The 19,280-nt window shown below is 41.8% G+C and overlaps 1 protein-coding gene across 6 annotated transcripts in view; it reads right to left on the bottom strand.

The window, feature by feature from the left end:
* Nucleotides 1–2,454: 2,454 nt before the first annotated feature.
* The window catches only part of BIRC6 (baculoviral IAP repeat containing 6), a 407,575-nt gene continuing 390,749 nt past the window's right edge, over nucleotides 2,455–19,280 (bottom strand). For all 6 annotated transcript variants that reach the window (XM_089690190.1, XM_089690188.1, XM_089690192.1 and 3 more), the window contains exons 73-74: nucleotides 7,432–7,566; nucleotides 2,455–3,283 (exon numbers count right to left, since the gene is read on the bottom strand). In XM_089690190.1, the coding sequence (XP_089546316.1) occupies nucleotides 3,104–3,283; nucleotides 7,432–7,566 (315 nt within the window). In that variant the 3' untranslated portion in view covers nucleotides 2,455–3,103. The remainder of the gene's footprint in view (nucleotides 3,284–7,431; nucleotides 7,567–19,280) is intronic.

The following is a 19,280-nucleotide window of genomic DNA, read 5'->3' on the forward strand; positions in this document are numbered from 1 at the left end:
TCATCCTACCTCCTAGGACCTAAACAAAAACTGAGACACGATAGTTGGATGCAAGGATATATTGGGGCTGACTTTACATCTTGTCTTGTCAGTGTTCAAACCTCGTGTAGGCAGCAGTATAACCAACATGTCCAAGACTTTCAGTAATACAAACCTGTGTTCCTTGATGAACGATAAACAAACGCTCTCACCGTTTTGCATCTCAGTGCTGATGATTTCTTCATGCTCTGTACTCATAATACGCATGAGCTCCAGCATCAGCTGCACATCATTACTCTAATATCAACAAGCTGTAGGTTATACCAGGGACATGTGTGACAGGGTGACAGTCCAGAAGCACATATGGAAGACAGCTGTCACACCATAATAGGAAAAAACCAAAAACCTACATGGCAGGATCACAGGTATCATTTTAATGAAAGCCACATATCTAAGTATACTGAATACAACTTTTGTTAAAGCATGTATGAGATTTTAATGATGGATTTCGATCTAAAGTTAAACTAGAGCCCAAACTTTTTTTTATCTATTTTGGATAGAGTTATAGAGGGTTATAACCCCTGCCAGGTTTTTTTTTTGCCATCTGTGTCTCATTGCAGAGATTTCCCCTCACTTCCTGTCCCATAGCCAAACAGGAAGTGAGAGGTAATCCTTACAAAGCAAGGAAATTCCTTGGGGACCCCTTGGTCACCAGAACTACTGGCTCCATTGGAAGATTTCCCCTCTACCAAATTTTGGGTTGTGCCCAGAAAAGTAATATTTTCTTTCAATGATAATGGTAAACAGGACAAATAGAGAGGGTGAATCTCCCTAACCAGGGAAGATCTCTACGAACAGCATCGCCCCTCCTGCACTTATTATACAGGCTTTCATCTTTGCCTCACTGACCGAACGACAGGCTGCCTGACATGCCCCGGGGGCCCCGCCCCCATCCCCTCTTCTGTTCACATCCCACCCCCACTTTTTTTTTTTCTTCCTTGGTCCCCCCCCTTCTTTACACCCAGTCCTTTACGCCTTTAACTACCAGTGCACGATCTTTGCACTTCTGTGACATGACCTAACAAGTCACTCATGCAGATGATACCGTGTCTGTTTGGTTTTCTACTGTTGGGCATCTGCCAGCTTCTGATGCTATTGTCTGATTCGTTATTTTCTCTGGCTGAAACGAATTTCTGAAATTGTATTAATGCCTTTTCTACCCATAACTGACACGGAGATATGTTTTTGTACTGATTGTACTTATTCATGTCAGATAGTTTATGTAACGTTTTTCTTGTTTTTTTTTCCAATAAAGCTTTATGGGGGAACCCCCCCCACAAAAAAAAAAAAAAAATGAGCAAGCAGTCTCTTTATTTCTGCAGAAAAACAAATTGCCTGCCTGTTTGAAATCTTTTCTATTATATACACTGAACTGTGCATGTACAGTTTGGTGTACATTCTCGGCACACATTGTCCATGCATGCTCATTAGAGTGCATTCCTGTGCCAATCTGTCATTACCCAGCTGGCCAATGAAGACCGCCTAAGATATGGCACCTGGAAGATGATGTCTGAACCGTCCAGGAACCTCCTGGATATTATATCATTGAAGCGGAGGTATTTATGGGTTTAGTTTCGCTTTAACTCCCTTATATACAAATGTTTTGCCACCAAAATGTAAAACATGAATGTCATCATTGGATATTGCTATCAGCAAGGATTTTTCTCTAGTCCTGTATTGTTATCTGCTTAGGACAGGATTGTTCATGCAAAATGTCTGCCTTGTTTTTGTAACGCTTTAGAAATTAAAATAGAACTAAAGCTGAACTCCACAAATTATCTGTATTGCATGTTCAGCATATATGTATAATGCATATCTCCCAATGGGCCACTGTGGAAGCTAAAAATCACTGTAGTAGTCAGTGCTTTAACAGTGTTGGCCGCATTCTTCCATGACCTACATGAGCTGCTTCCCCTCTGCACATCACAGAGGGTCGCACGCTCGCTCGCTCAGCACCGCCAGCATTCATAAAATGCTGTGTGCTCCGAATTTTTGGACACGGTCAAGATAATGATGTCAATGTTCCACCTTGCCCAATCACAGAACACCTTGTATTCATAGAAAAAAAAAAAAAATGAACGGTGGAACTGCTAAGCACCAGATTCCCTTATTTGATGAGGGAAGCTGCTAGCACAGAACCCAAGCTTCACGAGTAGCCCATCATAGTATGCATACTTACACTGTGCCAAGCTGGACCAATTTAAGTACGCAATACATAAAATTCCTGGTGTTCAGCCTAAAATAAAATCACCTATAACGGTCAGCACATGAAGTTGTTTTCCTCAGAAATTAAGACACAAAACATTTTCATGAAATCTAGGAATAATTTCCTCTTATTTACAGACATCTAGCAACACATTCACAACACAATTAAGGATATATGACAGATGCATGAAGCTAGAGGTGCACAAGAGCTGAAGGTAAAACCATGTCTGTTTATTTCATGTGCATCAAATGAAACAAAGACTGTGATAAATTCAGTCTTACAAGAGCAAGTCTCCAGTTCTAAAGTCTTTTCCTTGTAGATTTATTCTTTAAAAAAAGGAAAGAATGTACCCAGTACTCATTTTAACAGGGAGCATGTCTGTTTAACGTTTATTGAAGAATGCAGAAGTTTTCTGTAGAAATCAAAAATGATAATGAAGGTATGGCCAAAATCTATCAAATTCCTTGAAAATTTGCAGTCTTTAAATAGTTATAAGAATGACCAATATATATTCTTTGTTACAACTCCCTCTCTAGCGGTAAAAAAAGGGAAAAAAAAACATTCAGTAAACATTCTCTCCTAAGGAACTTTTTCCCTTATTTCAGTGATTTTGCCATTTTCTTGTTTACAATTTCTAAACATACCAATCAGTGGTTCTCACAACTGAAAAAATAAAAGCACAAAAAAAGTTTACACTCTTTTACAGGTAAAAGATCATCTTGAATTAAACTGTATATCCTTAAGGGCATATAGTTTTAGCTTCATTAACTATTACATAAGTAGCTTCTTACATACAAATATGGACATATTTGGCTGTGCTTCAAAGCCTGTTTGTAATAAAGTCCATGCCGCTGCAGCTCAGAATTTAAAGTCACTGGCGTTGTCTTTACTGCTGCTGGGTTTGGCCTGTTCGTGCAGTGTGGTCTCCTCACAGCTTGCTGTGGCAAGGCATTTTTCTGTAGAATCATCAGCATCTGGGTCCAAGCCTTCAGGGCACTGGAGCTTTAAGAGCTCTTCTCGTAGCTGAGCCGTATGTCGCTACACACAAAGCACAGGAAGAGTATGGTCAGCATGTCAGTGTAATAAATTGTTCTCTCTAGATCCACAAAGCAAAATGTGCATGGAAGTCGCTGTGCAAACAAAACAGACATCATAGAGCCCCAGGACTAGCACAGATCAACAGGTGAAACCATGCTGATCATGCAGGAAACAAACAGCAGTGTTACTACTGTAAATGTTTCCTACAAAAATTATTTTCAAGCAGAGCTGGCTTATTGTTTGTGTGTGTGTATATATATATACATACATATACATACATACATACACACACACACATATATATATATATATATATATATATACATACATATTTGTTACAAAATATACTTTATGCACAGTTGTGCTTGTGCTCAAATGTTTGCACACTCTTGGAGAATTGGTAATATACAGTAACATGAGTGAGCAGACAAAACAAATATGAACAAATGGAATATAAATCTTTTGGGATTTATATTCCACTCTATGTCATAATAGAATGGCACAATCCTAAAACAAAACATGGCAACAAGTAAACAAAGGAAACTAACCCTGTTCAAAAGTTTGCATACCCTTAGTTCTTAATACTGAGTATTGCCCCCTAGCATCAATGACAGCTTGCAGTCTTTTGCAATAGTTGTCTGAATTCTTGCAGGTGGTATAGCTGCCCATTTGTCCTGGCAAAATTCATTCAGGTCAGGTAAAGACTTTGATATTACGGTCAAGAGACTGTAATGGCCACTCCAGAACCGTCACCTTTTTCGGCTGTAACCACTGGAGGGTCAACGTGGCCTTGTACTTAAGGTCATTGTCGTACTGGAAAGTCCAAGAGTGTCTCTCAATTCTTCTGGTAGTTGTGGCTGCAAACTTGCTTGATCTACTTTACCTTAGCATCAAGAAATCCCTGAATTTTCCACTTCTTAAGTGCTGGAACAGTACTGACTGGCTTATTGAAGGCTTAGGATATCTTTTTATATCCTATTCCATCTTTATAAAGTTGCACAGGTCTTTTGACCGTTCTTTCATGCTCCCCATGGCTCAGTATCTAGCCTGCTCAGTGCATCCATGCGAGAGCTAGCAAACTCATTTAATATTTATACACAGACACTAACTGCAGTTTAAAAAGCCACAGATGTGGGAAATTAACCTTTAATTGCCATTATAACCTGTGTGTGTCACCTTGAGTGTCTGTACCAAGGCCAAACATTCCAGGTTATGGAAGTTTAGGGTCAGAGTTATTTGGCTCCTTTTTAAATCAAAATAACAAAAATCATCCTAACAACTGTGTGATAATAAATGGCTTCATATAAGCACTATTCGTACATAAAAGACAGTTTTTTGGCATGACCGGTCATATTTTTAATATCAATGCCAACATTTCATGATTTCTGCAAATTTTTGAGCACAAATTATATTATACACACACACTGCTCAACAAAAATGAATCAGAGTATAGCATCAAGTCAATTAAACTCCTGTGATATTGATCTGGTCGGACAAGTGGCAGAGGGGGTTGTTAATCAGTTTCAGCTGTTTTGGCGTTCATGAAATTAACAACAGGTGCACTAGATGGGTAACAATGAAACAACCCCCAAAATGGGAATGGTTTTACAGGTGGATGCCACTGACATTTTTTTCCCTACTCGTCTTTTCTGACTGTTTTTTCACTAGTTTTGTTACCATTTGGATAGGGTCAATGTCACTACTGGTAGCATGAGGTGATACCTGGACCCTACAGAAGTTGCACAGGCAGTCCAATTCCTCCAGGATGGCACATCAATACGTGCCATTGCCAGAAGGTATGCGGTGTCTCCCAGCACAGTCTCAAGAGCATGGAGAAGATTCCAGGAGACAGGGAGTTACTCTAGGAGAGCTGGACAGGGCTGTATAAGGTCCTTAACCCATCAGCAGGACCTGTATCTGCTCTTTTGTGCAAGGAGGAACAGGATGAGCACTGCTAGAGCCCTACAAAATGAGTTCCAACAGGCCACTGGTGTCAATGTGTCTGATCAAACAATCAGAAGCATCCTTCATGAAGGTGGCCTGTGTTCATTGCCCGGCACCATAGAGCTCAATTGGCTTTTGCCATTGAACACCAGAATTGGCAGGTCCACCACTGGCGCTCTGTGCTTTTCAGATGAGAGCAGGTTCACCCTGCGCACATGTGACTGACGTGAAAGGGTCTGGAGAAGCCGTGGAGAACATTATGCTGCCTGCAACATCGTTCAGCATGATCATTTTGGTGGTGGGTCAGTGATGGTCTGGGGAGGCATATCCATGGAGGGACACACAGACCTCTACAGGCTAGACAATGGCACCCTGACTGCCATTAGCTATCAGGATTAAATCCTTGGACCCACTGTTAGACCCTACGCTGGTACAGTGGATACTGGGTTCCTCCTGGTGCACGACAATTCCTGGCCTCATGTGGCGAGAGTATGCAGGCAGTTCCTGGAGGATGAAGGAATGTATACCACTGAATGGCCACCATGCTCACCTGACATACATCCAATAGAACACCTCTGGGATATCATGTTTCGGTCCATCCGACACCACTAGGTTGCACCTCAAACTGTCCAGGAGCTCAGTGAGGCTTTGGTCCAGATTTGGAAGGAAATACCCCAGGACACCATCCGTCATCTTATTAGGAGCATGCCTTGATGTGGTCAGGCATGCATACAAGCACGTGGGGGCCATACAAACTACTGAGTACCATTTTGAGTTGCTGCAAAGAAATTTCAGCAAAATGGACTAGCCTGCTGCATAATTTTTCACTTTGATTTTCGGGGTGTCTTTGAATTCAGTCCCCTGTAGGTTTATTACTTTAATGTCCATCAAATGATGGGGCATCCTTACGTTTCTAATATATTACCCAGTCCATATCAGTATAGATATCCAGCATATTTTTCCCCATTGAGATCTGATGTGTTTTCAAAGTGTTCCTTTAATTTTTTTGAGCAGTATGTGTATGTATATAACACAAAATGTGATAATACATTTCAACAGCACCAGCCCACCAATAACTTATTTGATGAAGTGAAAAGTAATACCTACAAGTAGTAATAGGTTTTCAGGTGCACATGGTAAAGTGACATTTTATTGCTTTTTTTTTTGCAGTTATTCTTAATCTGCCCTTACTGCTCGACAGAAGTCAATTATTTAATTGGCTTCTGTCGAAGGAACATGCTAGAAATTTTTTGGATGATCAGTGGCTACAGTCAATCAGCTTCAGCCACTGATCAGTGTATTGGACCAGTGGGGAAGAAGTGGTGGATGGCGGAATCTTTTTTTTTTTTTTTTTTCATTTTGCCTGCTGACTGAAGGAAGAAAAACTGTATGACCAGCCTTATGTGTTAACTAAAATTGACAATTCCTACCCCACATATGCCAATGGTAGTTAGAGACCCAGTAGCCATAAAACCTATTTGTATGCCAATGTAATTGTTCTTTATTTGTAATTACCACTGTCACATCTCAGAATTTCTTTTTTGTACAAACTACACCTATAGGCAGGGAAAATAATGTAAAAATCCAGCACTCAAGAATGTATTGGATTATTCTTTTTGGCTGGCTACGAACAGGCGGATCCCAAACACAGCCTGTGCAAATTTAGACAGCTTCACTGCAAAACATAGCCTCAGCGATTTTTCTACGTGTTGAGGCTGTATTTGGGAGCCACTCAGTGCTCCAAATACAAAAAAAAACAATATTAACTATCATAGTGCATGTATCAAGTGCATGGTACTGTGTTGCAGACGCTCTGTGGCCGCATGTAATGCACATGGTTTCTGTGGCCTTTCAATTATTAACCAAGGCAGGGAAGGAGGCAACAAATATTGCCTCTGATCCGCCTGCTAAATGTCGCAGAAAAGTGATTCACTGTGGACTGCTTTTCAGAGGTACAGTACACAGACACACATCTGTGAGGCCTAGCATTAAATGTTTCTACACCAGTTTGCATTCAGGAATCAGACGTAGCTGGTCACTGCAGAAATATAATTTGCACCAGCCTAGGACTTCACTAGATGTTAGATTTAACTCAAGTTTAAGGACCATTGCAGTGAGGCTATATATATATATATATATATTTATATATATATTTTTTTTTTTTTTTTTTTTTTTCAAGCAAAACTTTCATTTGAGGTAACTACCTTTAGAGCGGCTGCATGATGAGACATCGTCCTTCCGACCCGTTTGTCACTGCTGAATTGCTGAATATCTACTATCCATTCCTCACACTGAGCCATGATCTCTGCTCTCTTCAAGTAAAAATGTTTATGAATCACCTACAACAGAAGAAAAAACAAACAGTTTAGACTGCATCCTGATCCCTTTACCTTCCTGAGTCCAGCTTATGAACAGGAACCATTCATAACCGCTTTTGTACAAAGTAGGAGCTACCTTCCCTCCTTCCAGGAGACCTTACTGGGATTCAATACTAGCCCTAATGTAGCTCTATGCATCAGTTGGAGGACATGAAAGTTGAACTGGAGCATCTGTTCGATAAAGTGGAATATTGGAACTTGTGAATAAAAGATAGCTTTGAATAACTGCTAAAAAGCTAGTGATTACCATCACAACCTGCTGGAATGCAGCAGGCCAATTTACACAATGTTCACTATATGGTAAAAAAAAGACCAAGGAGAGGCAGAAAGGATCAATATGTTTGTATGCAGTGTAAAGGAATAGGGTTTACATGAAGAGATACACAAAAGGTATGGAGAGAGGAACATAAAGTGGTGGCTGAACATAAAATGGCGGCTTGTGTATCCACTGGGGAAAAGTTACAAAGGACAAAAAAGAACAGAACATGCAAGTTTTAGAGAAAAAGCAACCACTAAATACTGTACCATTTCCAGCACAGGATCTACTTCTTTCTAATAGCAGGTCTTGATTCTGCCTAGAATCTCTGCTTTCACATGGGATGGAGTAAGTGCAGCCCACTGTGTTTTAATTTAAATGAACTTGTTTAAGTATGTAATGGTAATATATTATGTGAATATATATTTAAAAATACAAAATAAACATCCTGAATAAAACCTTTCAATAAAATGTGAGTTTGTATACCTTTTGGACAGCTGGTACACTTACAGTCTTGTTGTTGTGCCAATCATCTGTGCCCCCCTCCGGCATCTCCTCTCCTACCCTGGAGTGGTCACGGAGTCAGAGCAACTGTGAGAGTAGAGAGGACAATACTGCTGCTGCAGGGCTGTGTGTAGCCCAAGTAAGCCCCGCCTGCCACCGGGGAACACAGAGAGAAAGAGGAAACTGAGATGCTGTGGATTGTGGGAAGGACAAAGTCCGCTGGGTGGAACTATGACTTGTGAGGAATGTAGTCCCCTAGGATACTGAGCCTTCACTGCAGATTGTTCCTGAACTACAGATCCCTGCAGAGTTCTGAAGAGGGGGGGGGGGGCGGGAAAAAGGACTGTTCCTGGGCTAGGGTAAGTTGCAAAGAGGCTGTTGTGGGGTAAAGACAGTTTATCAGGCTGCTACTAGGATGTTTTGCCACAGTGTTGAGGATGCAGAGAGGCTTTGTCACAGACATCCTCTGGTCTGTGGGAATTCCACTTCCAAGTCTGGTGTCACTGCCTGGTTGTGTGGAGGACATCACTGCAGCTGGCTTCACTCAGCCCCAGACAGAGCAGGAGAAGAAAATTCTTCATTCTAGGAGTCAGTGAGAGGAAGGCCATAGCCTACTGCACCCTGCAAAGGGACATATCTTTATAACCAGTCCATGCCAGGAGAGCACAATGATTGCTAGCGGCCTTAGCAATAATTGTGTGCTAGAAATCCGATATGCTGGTTGTACACAAGTCGATCGATGGATCAGCCTGCCCATATATGGATCGGACTGAATTTGAACCGTCTATGGCTGGCTTTAGAGCGCATTCAATGCAAAATGAAAATGTGATATACACTGCTCAAAAAAATGAAAGGAACATTTTGAAAACACATCAGATCTCAATGGGAAAAAATATCACGCTGGATATCTATACTGATATGGACTGGGTAATGTGTTAGGAACGCAAGGATGCCCCATCGTTTGATGGAAATGAAAATTATCAACCTACAGAAGACTGAATTCAAAGACACCCCGAAAATCAAAGTGAAAGAATGATGCAGCAGGCTAGTCTATTTTGCTGAAATGTCATTGCAACTCAAAATGGTACTCAGTAGTTTGTATGGCCTCCATGTGCTGTATGCATGCCTGACTATGTCAAGGCATGCTCCTAATGAAACAAAGGATGGTGTCCTGGGTTATTTCTTCCCAGATCTGGACCAGGGCATCACTGAGCTCCTGGACAGTTTGATGTGAAAGCTGGCGGCATCAGATGGACCGAAACATGATATTCCAGAGGTGTTCTATTGGATTTAGGTCAGGCAAGCAGGGAACCATTCAATGGTATCAATTCCTTCATCTTCCAGGAACTGCCTGCATATTTTCGCCACATGAGGCCAGGCATTGTCGTGTATCAGGAGGATCCCAGAATACAGAATGGCAATCAGGGTGCCATTGTCTAGCCTGCAGAGGTCTGTGTCTTCCTCCATTGATATGCCTCCCCAGACCATCACTGACCCACCACCAAAACGGTCATGTTGAACAATGTTACAGGCATCATAACGTTCTCCATGGCTTCTTCAGACCCTTTCACGTCACGTGCTCAGGGTGAACCTGCCAATTCTGTCAATGGCAAATGCAAATCAAGCACTATACTGACGGGCAGTGAACACAGGGCCCACAGGTCACCCTCATGAAGTCTGTTTCTGATTGTTTGGTGAGAGACATTCACACCAATGGCCTGCTGGAGGTGCTGCAGTGCTCATCCTGTTCCTCCTTGCACAAAGGAGCAGATACCGGTCCTGCTGATGGGTTAAGGACCTTATACAGCCCTGTCTAGCTCTCCTAGATTAACTGCCTGTCTCCTGGAATCTACTCCATGCTCTTGAGACTGTGCTGGGAAACACAGCAAACCTTCTGGCAATGGCACGTATTGATGTGCCATCCTGGAGGAGTTGGACTGCCTGTGCAACCCCTGTGGGGTCCAGGTATTGCTTTATGCTACCAGTAGTGACACTGACCCTAGCTAAATGCAAAATTAGTGAAAAACAGTCAGAAAAGATGAGCAGGGAAAAAAATGTCAGTGGCCTCCACCTGTGAAACCATTCCTGTTTTGGGGGGGTTGTTTCATTGTTGCCCATCTAGTGCACCTGTTGTTAATTTCATGAACACCAAAGCAGCTGAAACTGATTAACAACCCCCTCTGCTACTTAACTGACCAGATCAATATCCCAGGAGTTTGACTGACTTGATGCCATACTCTGATTAAAAAGTGTTCCTTTAATTTTTTTGAGCAGTGTGTATAGCAACTCAACATTTCCTTATTTAAGACTCTTTAGACTTTTTCCCCCTTTAGTTTCATTTAGTAATCCTATGCATAGCATAATTCCTGTCCCTTAGTGTTTATGCTCACCCTTGACTGTATCTATGGAGGGAGTCATGTTTGTCACACAGTTTGTACTACAAATATGTTTGCCTCTGTCCATCTCTATTACATGGGGAAATGTGGAAATTCCAGAGTGAAGGTAAATTGTTTTTGCTTTTGAATCTGCTTACATGAATGGACAAAGACTATGTATTTCTGCCAAGATCAACTGTTCTTGTTTGCACTTGCTGTAAGTTTTCTTAGCTGAAAAAATTAAAACACTAAGGCAGCCACCACATCCAAGGCATAGTAAGCTGCAATACATTGCATTTTTGTTCTTGTGTTTAGATATCCTTTAGCCCTGGTTCATATCGATGCAGTGTGGAATTTGCAGCATTTTCTGTGCGAATTCCACATCAAAATCGCAACCCATTCATGCGAACCGCTACGGGTGTATATGTTAGCGCCCCAAAAGCAGTCTGCAAAACCAGATCGCAAATGTGTGCGACCCATGTATTCGATTGTAGTGCGGGTGCGGTGCGATTAGAGCCGTACAAAGTGTATGTATCCAATCACACCGCAAACAAATAGCATGTGATTTGCACAGGAATGCGGTACGGTTCCTGTGCGGATCATATGTGATATACCGCACCGCATATATGTGAACTCAGGCTTAACGGTAATCTGTCAGAGGGAAAATGTAAGAGCTGTCATTGTCAGCTTGTCAAAGTGAAAACTCTGAGGTTTCACTATTTAACCAGTTGCACATTTGTCAGCAAGTCGGCAGTGGTGACTCCTATTTCTATCCTGAAACCTTAAGTTACGCAATAGTTTTCTATAACCTTCCAGATCTTGGTTCCAGTGCTTGAAGGGCATTTACAGCAAAAGCTTTTCCTTGAGACAAAGATTTTGACATGACTGCTCAACAACCATTCATAATACGCAACAATGTGACTTTGTGTATGCTTACCTTAACACTACTTAGCACATTAAAATCTCTCCTGCACATTTGTATGAGGAGACACGCATGGAAATGCAAAGGCAAGGATGAAAAGAAAAAAACCTGGGTGTCCTCTCTTTGCAGTATACTAATAAAATAAAACTGCATGTCTGAATTTAATGCAGAGTAGTGGCCCTTATGATTAGTCTGGACATAAATCAGTGAAGAGACTACTTATTTTTAGATCCCTGGGATAAATGTGTGCCTGTTTCAAAGTCAGACCTGACAAGAGAAGTAAAATAGAAGGGTTATGTGATTGCGGGAAGCATGATGAAAGGAATGAGTAAATATCTGTTAGACTGGCCTCATCTCCTCTGTGGAGAAATGCATTAGATTACAGCACTCCGAAGGTGGAAAAAAAAGCATGCATAAGTCATTGTGGTCTAAACAGACTGCTGCATTAGTATTGTAGATCTTTAAGCTGTATGGATACCCCGGAGATGTATATATATGTGCATTAGCAGCTATAATGAGATCTGTTATAGTGCAGATTTGCACATTGCATGTATCTAAAGCCAAACCTTAGCAGCTCTCAGGATTTCAATGTGCTCTTTTGCCCCTACTGGGAAAATTCACTCTATTTATACTACTGACCAGCGAGGAAAGATACATTTGCGTTGTCAGTAGAACAAAAATAGAAAAAGTCTTCAACAGAGACAATTGTTGAGATGACAACTTCCTCTCACATTGGAAAGGTCTTCTAACTAAAGCCTCCTTCACATGGGCGTACTTAAACGTACACCCATGTGAAGGGCTGTGTTGTCCAAACAGGATACCCAGGTGTTCAATGCATCTGCGTGCAGCCATGCCTATTCATGTCAAATGGGATACAGGGGCTGCATGGGCACAGCCACAGCTCCCATTTTGAATACGTGTAGGTGCATGTCCTTGAATGCAGACAGTGAGAGTTCGGGGACATGAACCCCCATGGATGTCATATGTGAGTCTGTGCAGCTGCTGCATCCCAACTGACATGAATGGGACTGCCTGCACGTGATGCATGGAACATTTGTGCATCCTGCAAAGACAAAGACAACCTTTAGCACTTGTGTACACTAAAGTACACCCATGTCAATGAGGCCTTAAAGAATATGTAAACCCAACACTTCATATTCCTGATATGTGCCTGCTGTACCATGTATTTGTATGAAAAAGTATATTGTTCTCGTTGTATTGCTTACTTTGTTTGAAATCTTATTTAAAAAAAAAAGGGGGGGGGGGGAGATTCTGAATGTACAGGAAGGGGATAGAGGAGCTGGGTGGGGGAGAGAGACAGCACAATCCACACCCCCTCCTGGCTCCCTCCTTCTCTCTGCTGCTGTCACTACTGTAGGGACAAAAATTCATAATTTGTGCTATGAAGAGGAAGGATTTGTGGGGGGGGGGGGGGGGGGGTTGTGCTACGAGGGGGGATTTTGGAGGGGTTGTGCTGGGAGGGTGATTTGGTTGGAGGGGTCATGCTGGGAGGGTGATGTGTGCTGCGAGTTTGATTTGGGGGGGGGGGGGGGGGCGGTTGTGCTGGGAGGGAGATTTTGGGAGTTGTGCCATGATGGGGAGTTTGGGAGGCTTGTGCTAAGAGCGGGGGGATTTGGAAGGCTTGTTCCAAGAGGGGGGGGGGGATTTGGAAGGCTTGTGCTAAGAGGGGGGGGATTTGGAAGGCTTGTGCTAAGAGGGGGGGGATTTGGAAGGCTTGTGCTAAGAGGGGGGGGATTTGGAAGGCTTGTGCTAAGGGGGGGGGGGGATTTGGAAGGCTTGTGCTAAGAGGGGGGGGATTTGGAAGGCTTGTGCTAAGAGGGGGGGGGGATTTGGAAGGCTTGTGCTAAGAGAGGGGGGATTTGGAAGGCTTGTGCTAAGAGAGGGGGGATTTGGAAGGGTTGTGCAAGGAGTGGGATTTGGGGATGTGGGTGTGCTAGAAGGGAGAACTGGGGAGGGGGGATGTGGGTGTGCTAGAAGGGAGAACTGGGGAGGGGGGATGTGATAATGTGTGAGTGTGGGGGGTGGAATTTGGAAGGGTTGTGTGCATGAGGGGGGGGGGAAGGGGGGGGGGAAGGGGGAGGAATTTGGGAGGTTGTGCTAGGTGGGGGGGGGGGGGATTTGTATTAGGAGGCAGGAATTGGGGGGGAATTTGTGCTAAGAGGAGGGACTTCGGGATGTGGGTTTTTACAACCTACAGACCATTGAACTCTGCCTCACAGAGTTCATGTTAGGGCTTGTTCACAGGTGCAGTTCGGTAACAAGTGTGAAATTGTGTTTTCCCATACAAACATGTGCTGCCTTTTACAGACGTGCGTGGGTGCCATTGATTCATAAAGATATCCCCATGCATCTAGCAAATGCGTGTATGTTTGTGTATGCTAAAACACATGGTGTTGCGCAATATTAAATATCATGCCTGCACCATTTTGTGGTGGGACTGCCCACGAATCAAGTGATTTTGGATGAGGCTGCACTAATTGATTTATGAAATTCTGGGGAAAGTATTCATAAAAATCCCTATGAAGCCCTGTTAAACATCAAATCCCTTTCTTGCACATCCAGCCAATTTAAATTGATATTGTTCATTTTTACTGCAGCCAAACGCTAGATTTAGGGCACTGAAGTCTGTGATTCCAACAATCGCACAGGTAAGACAAACAAAAAAATGTCATGGTACTTTTTCAATGAGAAATTAGCTGTGATCCTACATAAGCTTAAAAAAAAAAAAAAAAGTTTGGACCCCCTGGATAACTACACTACTGTATATTGCCAAAAGTATTGAGACGCCTACCTTTACATGCACATAAATTTTAATGGCATCCCAGCCTTAGTCCATAGGGTTCAAAACTGAGTTGGCCCACCTTTTGCAGCCATAAAAGCTTCAACTCTTCTGGGAAGGCTGTGTGTCTATGGGAATGTTTTGCCATTCTTCCAGAAGCACATTTGTGAAGTCAGGCACTGATGTCAGACAAGAAGGCCTGGCTTGCAGTCTCCACTCTAATTCATCCCAAAGATGTTCTATTGCATTGAGGTCAGGTCTCTGTGCAGGCCAGTCAAGCTCCTCCAGCCCAAACTCGCTCATCCATGTCTGTATGTACCTTGCTTTCTGCACTGGTGCGCAGTCATGTTGGAACAGGAAGAGGCCATCCCCAAAATGTTCCCACAAAGTTGGGAGCATGAAATTGTCCAAAATGTCTTGGTATGCTGACGTCTTAAAAGTTTCCTTCACTCAAACTAAGAGGCCAAGTCCAACCCCTGAAACAACCCCACACCTTTATCCTCTCTCCACTAAACTTTACACTTGGCACAATGCAGTCAGGCAAGTACCGTTCTCCTGGCAACTGGCAAACCCAGACACATCCATCAGATTGCCAGAGAAACGTGATTCGTCACTACAGAGACCACGTCTCCATTGCTCTAGAGTCCAATGGCAGCGTGCTTTACTCCACTGTATCCGACACTTTGCATTGCACTTGGTGATGCAAGGCTTGGATGCAGTTGCATGACTATGGAAACCCATTTCATGAAGCTCTCTATGCACTGTTTTTGTGCTAATCTGAAGGCCAGTTTGGAGGTCTTTGGCTATTGACTCTGCAGACAGTTGGCGACTTCTGCACACTGTGTGCTTCAGCATGCGCTGATCCCGTTCTGTCATTTTACATGGCCTACTACTTCGTGGCCAAGTTGCTGTTGTTCCCAGTTGCTTCCACTTTGTTATACTACTACTAACTGTTGACTGTGGAATATTTAATAGCAAGGAATTTCACAGATGGACTTATTGCACAGGTGGCAACCTATCACGGTACAATGCTTACATTCACTGAGCTCCTGAGAGCGACCAATTATTTCACAAATGTTAGTAGAAGCAGCCTGCATGCCTAGGTGCTTAATGTTAGACATCTGTGGCCATGGTGGTAATTGGAACACCTGAATCAAATGATTTTGAGGGGTGTCCCAATACTTTTGGCAATATAGTACATCTATCTCAGGGGAAACTCAAAGGACTCCATCTGGTCACTAGAGTGCATTCATGACTGTTTACAGCTAGGGGTCTATCTGGGCCTGACTTCCTTTTTTATATCTCTTTATGTGCACAAATGTTGTTTCTGTAGCAAGCCTCTATCTCTATGGAATTTTCTATCCACACTTAAATATTTATATTTGTATCTCTAAGACTAACTTGTGATGTAATAATGACATTTTGTGGCTGCAATAAATATAACATAAGTGCAGTTGATATAAGAGTAGGCTTAGGCTTTATTTAACCAAGGTCTTTTAAGCCACACCCACTGTGCAATATGATATGCCACATCTAGTGTCTGCCATGCTAAAATGCTGAATTTCCATTTTTAGTGCACCCTAGATATTTTAACCACTTCCCGACCGGCCGTTGTATATAAACGGCCGGACGGTGGCAGTGCAGGGTCGGGTGGCCGTCTATAAACGGCCTCCCCGCACCCTGCTTGTGCGCGCTCCCTGGGAGCGCGCAGCACCGCGATCCGGTGCCCGCTGTGTCCTCCGGACACAGTGAAACACCGATCGTCGGACGGGACCTCTGTACGAGGTCCCGATCATGTGATCACTGATTGGCCAATCAGTGATCACATGCAAAGTAGTAAGCAAGATGTCACTTCTGACATCATTGCTTACTATGTGTGAAATCTGTGAATGATCACAGAGGTCACATGGTACAAGGCTATTCACAAAAGCCTTGTACCATGTGACAAGCTGTGACCAATCACAGCTCACTCAGTTCTTCTCAATGAGTGCAAGAATGCACACAGAGAGAAAGAGAAATGATTGCTTTTACATCCTATATGGGTGTAAAAGCAATCAGTGTAAAAAAAAAAAAAAAAAAAAATCATCACCCCTCACAAGTAGTACAGTGTCACTGTACTGCTAGGGTGACAGTATGTAAAAAAAAAAAATATAAAAAAATAAAATAAAAATGTAAAAAAAAAGTTTAAAAATTATAATTTTTGCTTATAAACTAATTTGGATTTTTTTTTTTTTTACTAAAAAGATAACGGAATAAATTTTGGCTAAGATTTATGATGAAATATTATTTATTTGCAAAATTGTGTAAAAAAAACCCCTTTTTTTCAAAATTTTTGGACATTTCATTTACATAGCAAAAAAAATACAAATCCCAGTGGTGAATAAATACCACCAAAATAAAGCTTTATCTATCTCAAAAAAATGGTAAAAAATTCATTTGGGTACAGTGTTGCATGACCGCGCAATTGTCACTCAAAGCGTGATAGCGCTAAAAGCTGAAAATTGCCCTGGTCAGGAAGGGGGTAAAAGTGTCCGGTCTGGAAGTGGTTAAAATCTTGCTTACTTACAAACATTCAAAAAGCCCTCAGAGCACCTGAAAATTTGTGTTTCGGAAGTTTGAAATTTAAGCCTTACTGTAATACTGGTTGCCTTAAAACTGTCTGAATGTGTAATGTGTAATTCAAGTCTTGCTTCAGGCACTCTTCTCAGAGAGTACAACGCAAAAATGCACATGTATCAAAACAGAATCAACTCAGATTGCTATTTTTATTAACTACTTAAGCTCCAGAAGATTTTACCCCCTTCATGACCAGGCCATTTTTTATATGGCACTGCGCTACTTTGACAACCGCGCGGTCATGCAACATTGTACCCAAATTAAATTTATATACTTTTTTCCCCCACAAATAGAGCTTTTTTTTTACCACCACTGGATTTTTTATTTTCGATTACATAAATGAAAAAAACAAAAAATATACTCAATAAATATTCAATAGATATAAAAAAATATTCATAAATTTAGACCAAAATGTATTTTGCTACATATTTTTGTTAACAAAAATCCCAATAAACGTATACTAATTGGTTTGCATGAAAGTTATGTCTACAAACTATGGGATATATACTTGAATTTTTATTTACTAATAATGGCGGCGACAGCGACTTATAGCGGGACTGTGATAATGTGGTGGGCAATCTGACACTCTGTGGGCATTGACTGACACGGACATCACCAGTGACATTAATACAGTGATCAGTGCTGAACATATACACCATCACTGTACTAATGACAATGACTGGGAATAACATCTAGGGGCAATCAAGGGTTTGTTTGCCTATCAGGTGTTAATGAGTTTACTGTGTGCTGCTGTGTACTACAGATTTATTTATTTTTTCCTGCTTAGCAAGGAAAAGAAACAAAGCAATTGCTCCCTCTGTACAGAGCTCTGTATTGTTTACCAACACAGATGATCAGGAGGTCCCGGCCATGAATCATTGGGCAGGATCTGTTGTTGAACTTCTGCTGTGTCAAATCACAGGGGAGCAGGTAGCACGGGGTGTCCACCCCAAACAGGCAGCGATGCATTGCGGTGCCTCTAACAAGAGCCATATATTTGGCTAACATTTTTAAGTACGCCAACAGAAATTAGACAACTAAAATGATATGGATGACTTTTGGTCCATGGTTATACAAGATTACAGATATTTTACAGAGTGAAAAGTAGTCTTCCTAAAGGCAAAATGGCAAAAACAGTGGGGTTTATTTACTAAAGCTGGAGAGTGCAAAATATGGCTCCCTTCTGCATAGAAACCAATCAATCTTCCAACCTCAGCTTGTTCAATTAAGCTTTGGCAAGAAAATCTGGAAACTGGTTTCTATGTAGAAGTGAGCATGATTTTACACTCTCCAGTTTTAGTAAAAAAAAACCCAAGTGTGTTTCAGAATCAGGTATCGTATTCCTGCAGCTTTCAAGTCAAATTTTCATAGTACACCAAACACGCATAATCGATGCTGCACTATAAGTGAATTACGGTTGATGAGAACAGCTTAATACTATATATACAACTAAAGTTTTTTGTTTTTTTTTGGTAGCACTGAACATAAGCACATCAACACAGAGTGAAGGTTATGATCATAGCTCTGTAATGTTTGTAGCGCTGTGCATTTGTTGCTTAAATTAGCAAAAGCAAATTCAGTATGAAAGACAATGCTCTACAAAGCCACTTGTGATGTCATTACACTCCTGCTGTAAACATAACACAAATGTGTTTACATATGCTTCTACAGCATGCATCCAAGTCCAGGAATTCATCATTTTAGCTCCTGGGCTTAGAATTGGATGCCAATTGTCACAGACAACTAGCGGTCCCAGCATTAATGCTGGCAGGGTTCCACAGGACACACTGATACTGGCTGTGGTTTTAAAATAGTGCTGTTTCAGTGCTATTTTAAAATGATGCTTGGGACGCCAGTGGTTAAAGCAGTATAAAACTCACAACCAAAAATGTAATCTATTGCAGCTTACCAATTACTTTTTTTATTACTTATTTTTCATCACTAGATGAAAAAAGAAAGCAAGTATATAAAAAAAGAAAACTAATGCAGACATCACATATAAGAATTGGGTCAGCTCCAATATAATAAATGTTTGCTTTTGGGTTTAATACTGCTTTACCTATACTACAAAATAATCATAGACATATCTAGAGCACATATTAGGGCCTTAAAAAGCATAGTCCACCAGTGCATTAACATTTTTGCATTGAGCCATGCAGAGCATTGCAACTGTGATCAGTGTGTTGAGAGTGCAATGTTCAG

The sequence above is a fragment of the Staurois parvus genome, unplaced genomic scaffold, assembly GCF_062004578.1.
Source record: "Staurois parvus isolate SC_StPar_1 unplaced genomic scaffold, SC_StPar_1.0 ptg000520l, whole genome shotgun sequence".
Lineage (NCBI taxonomy): Eukaryota > Metazoa > Chordata > Amphibia > Anura > Ranidae > Staurois > Staurois parvus.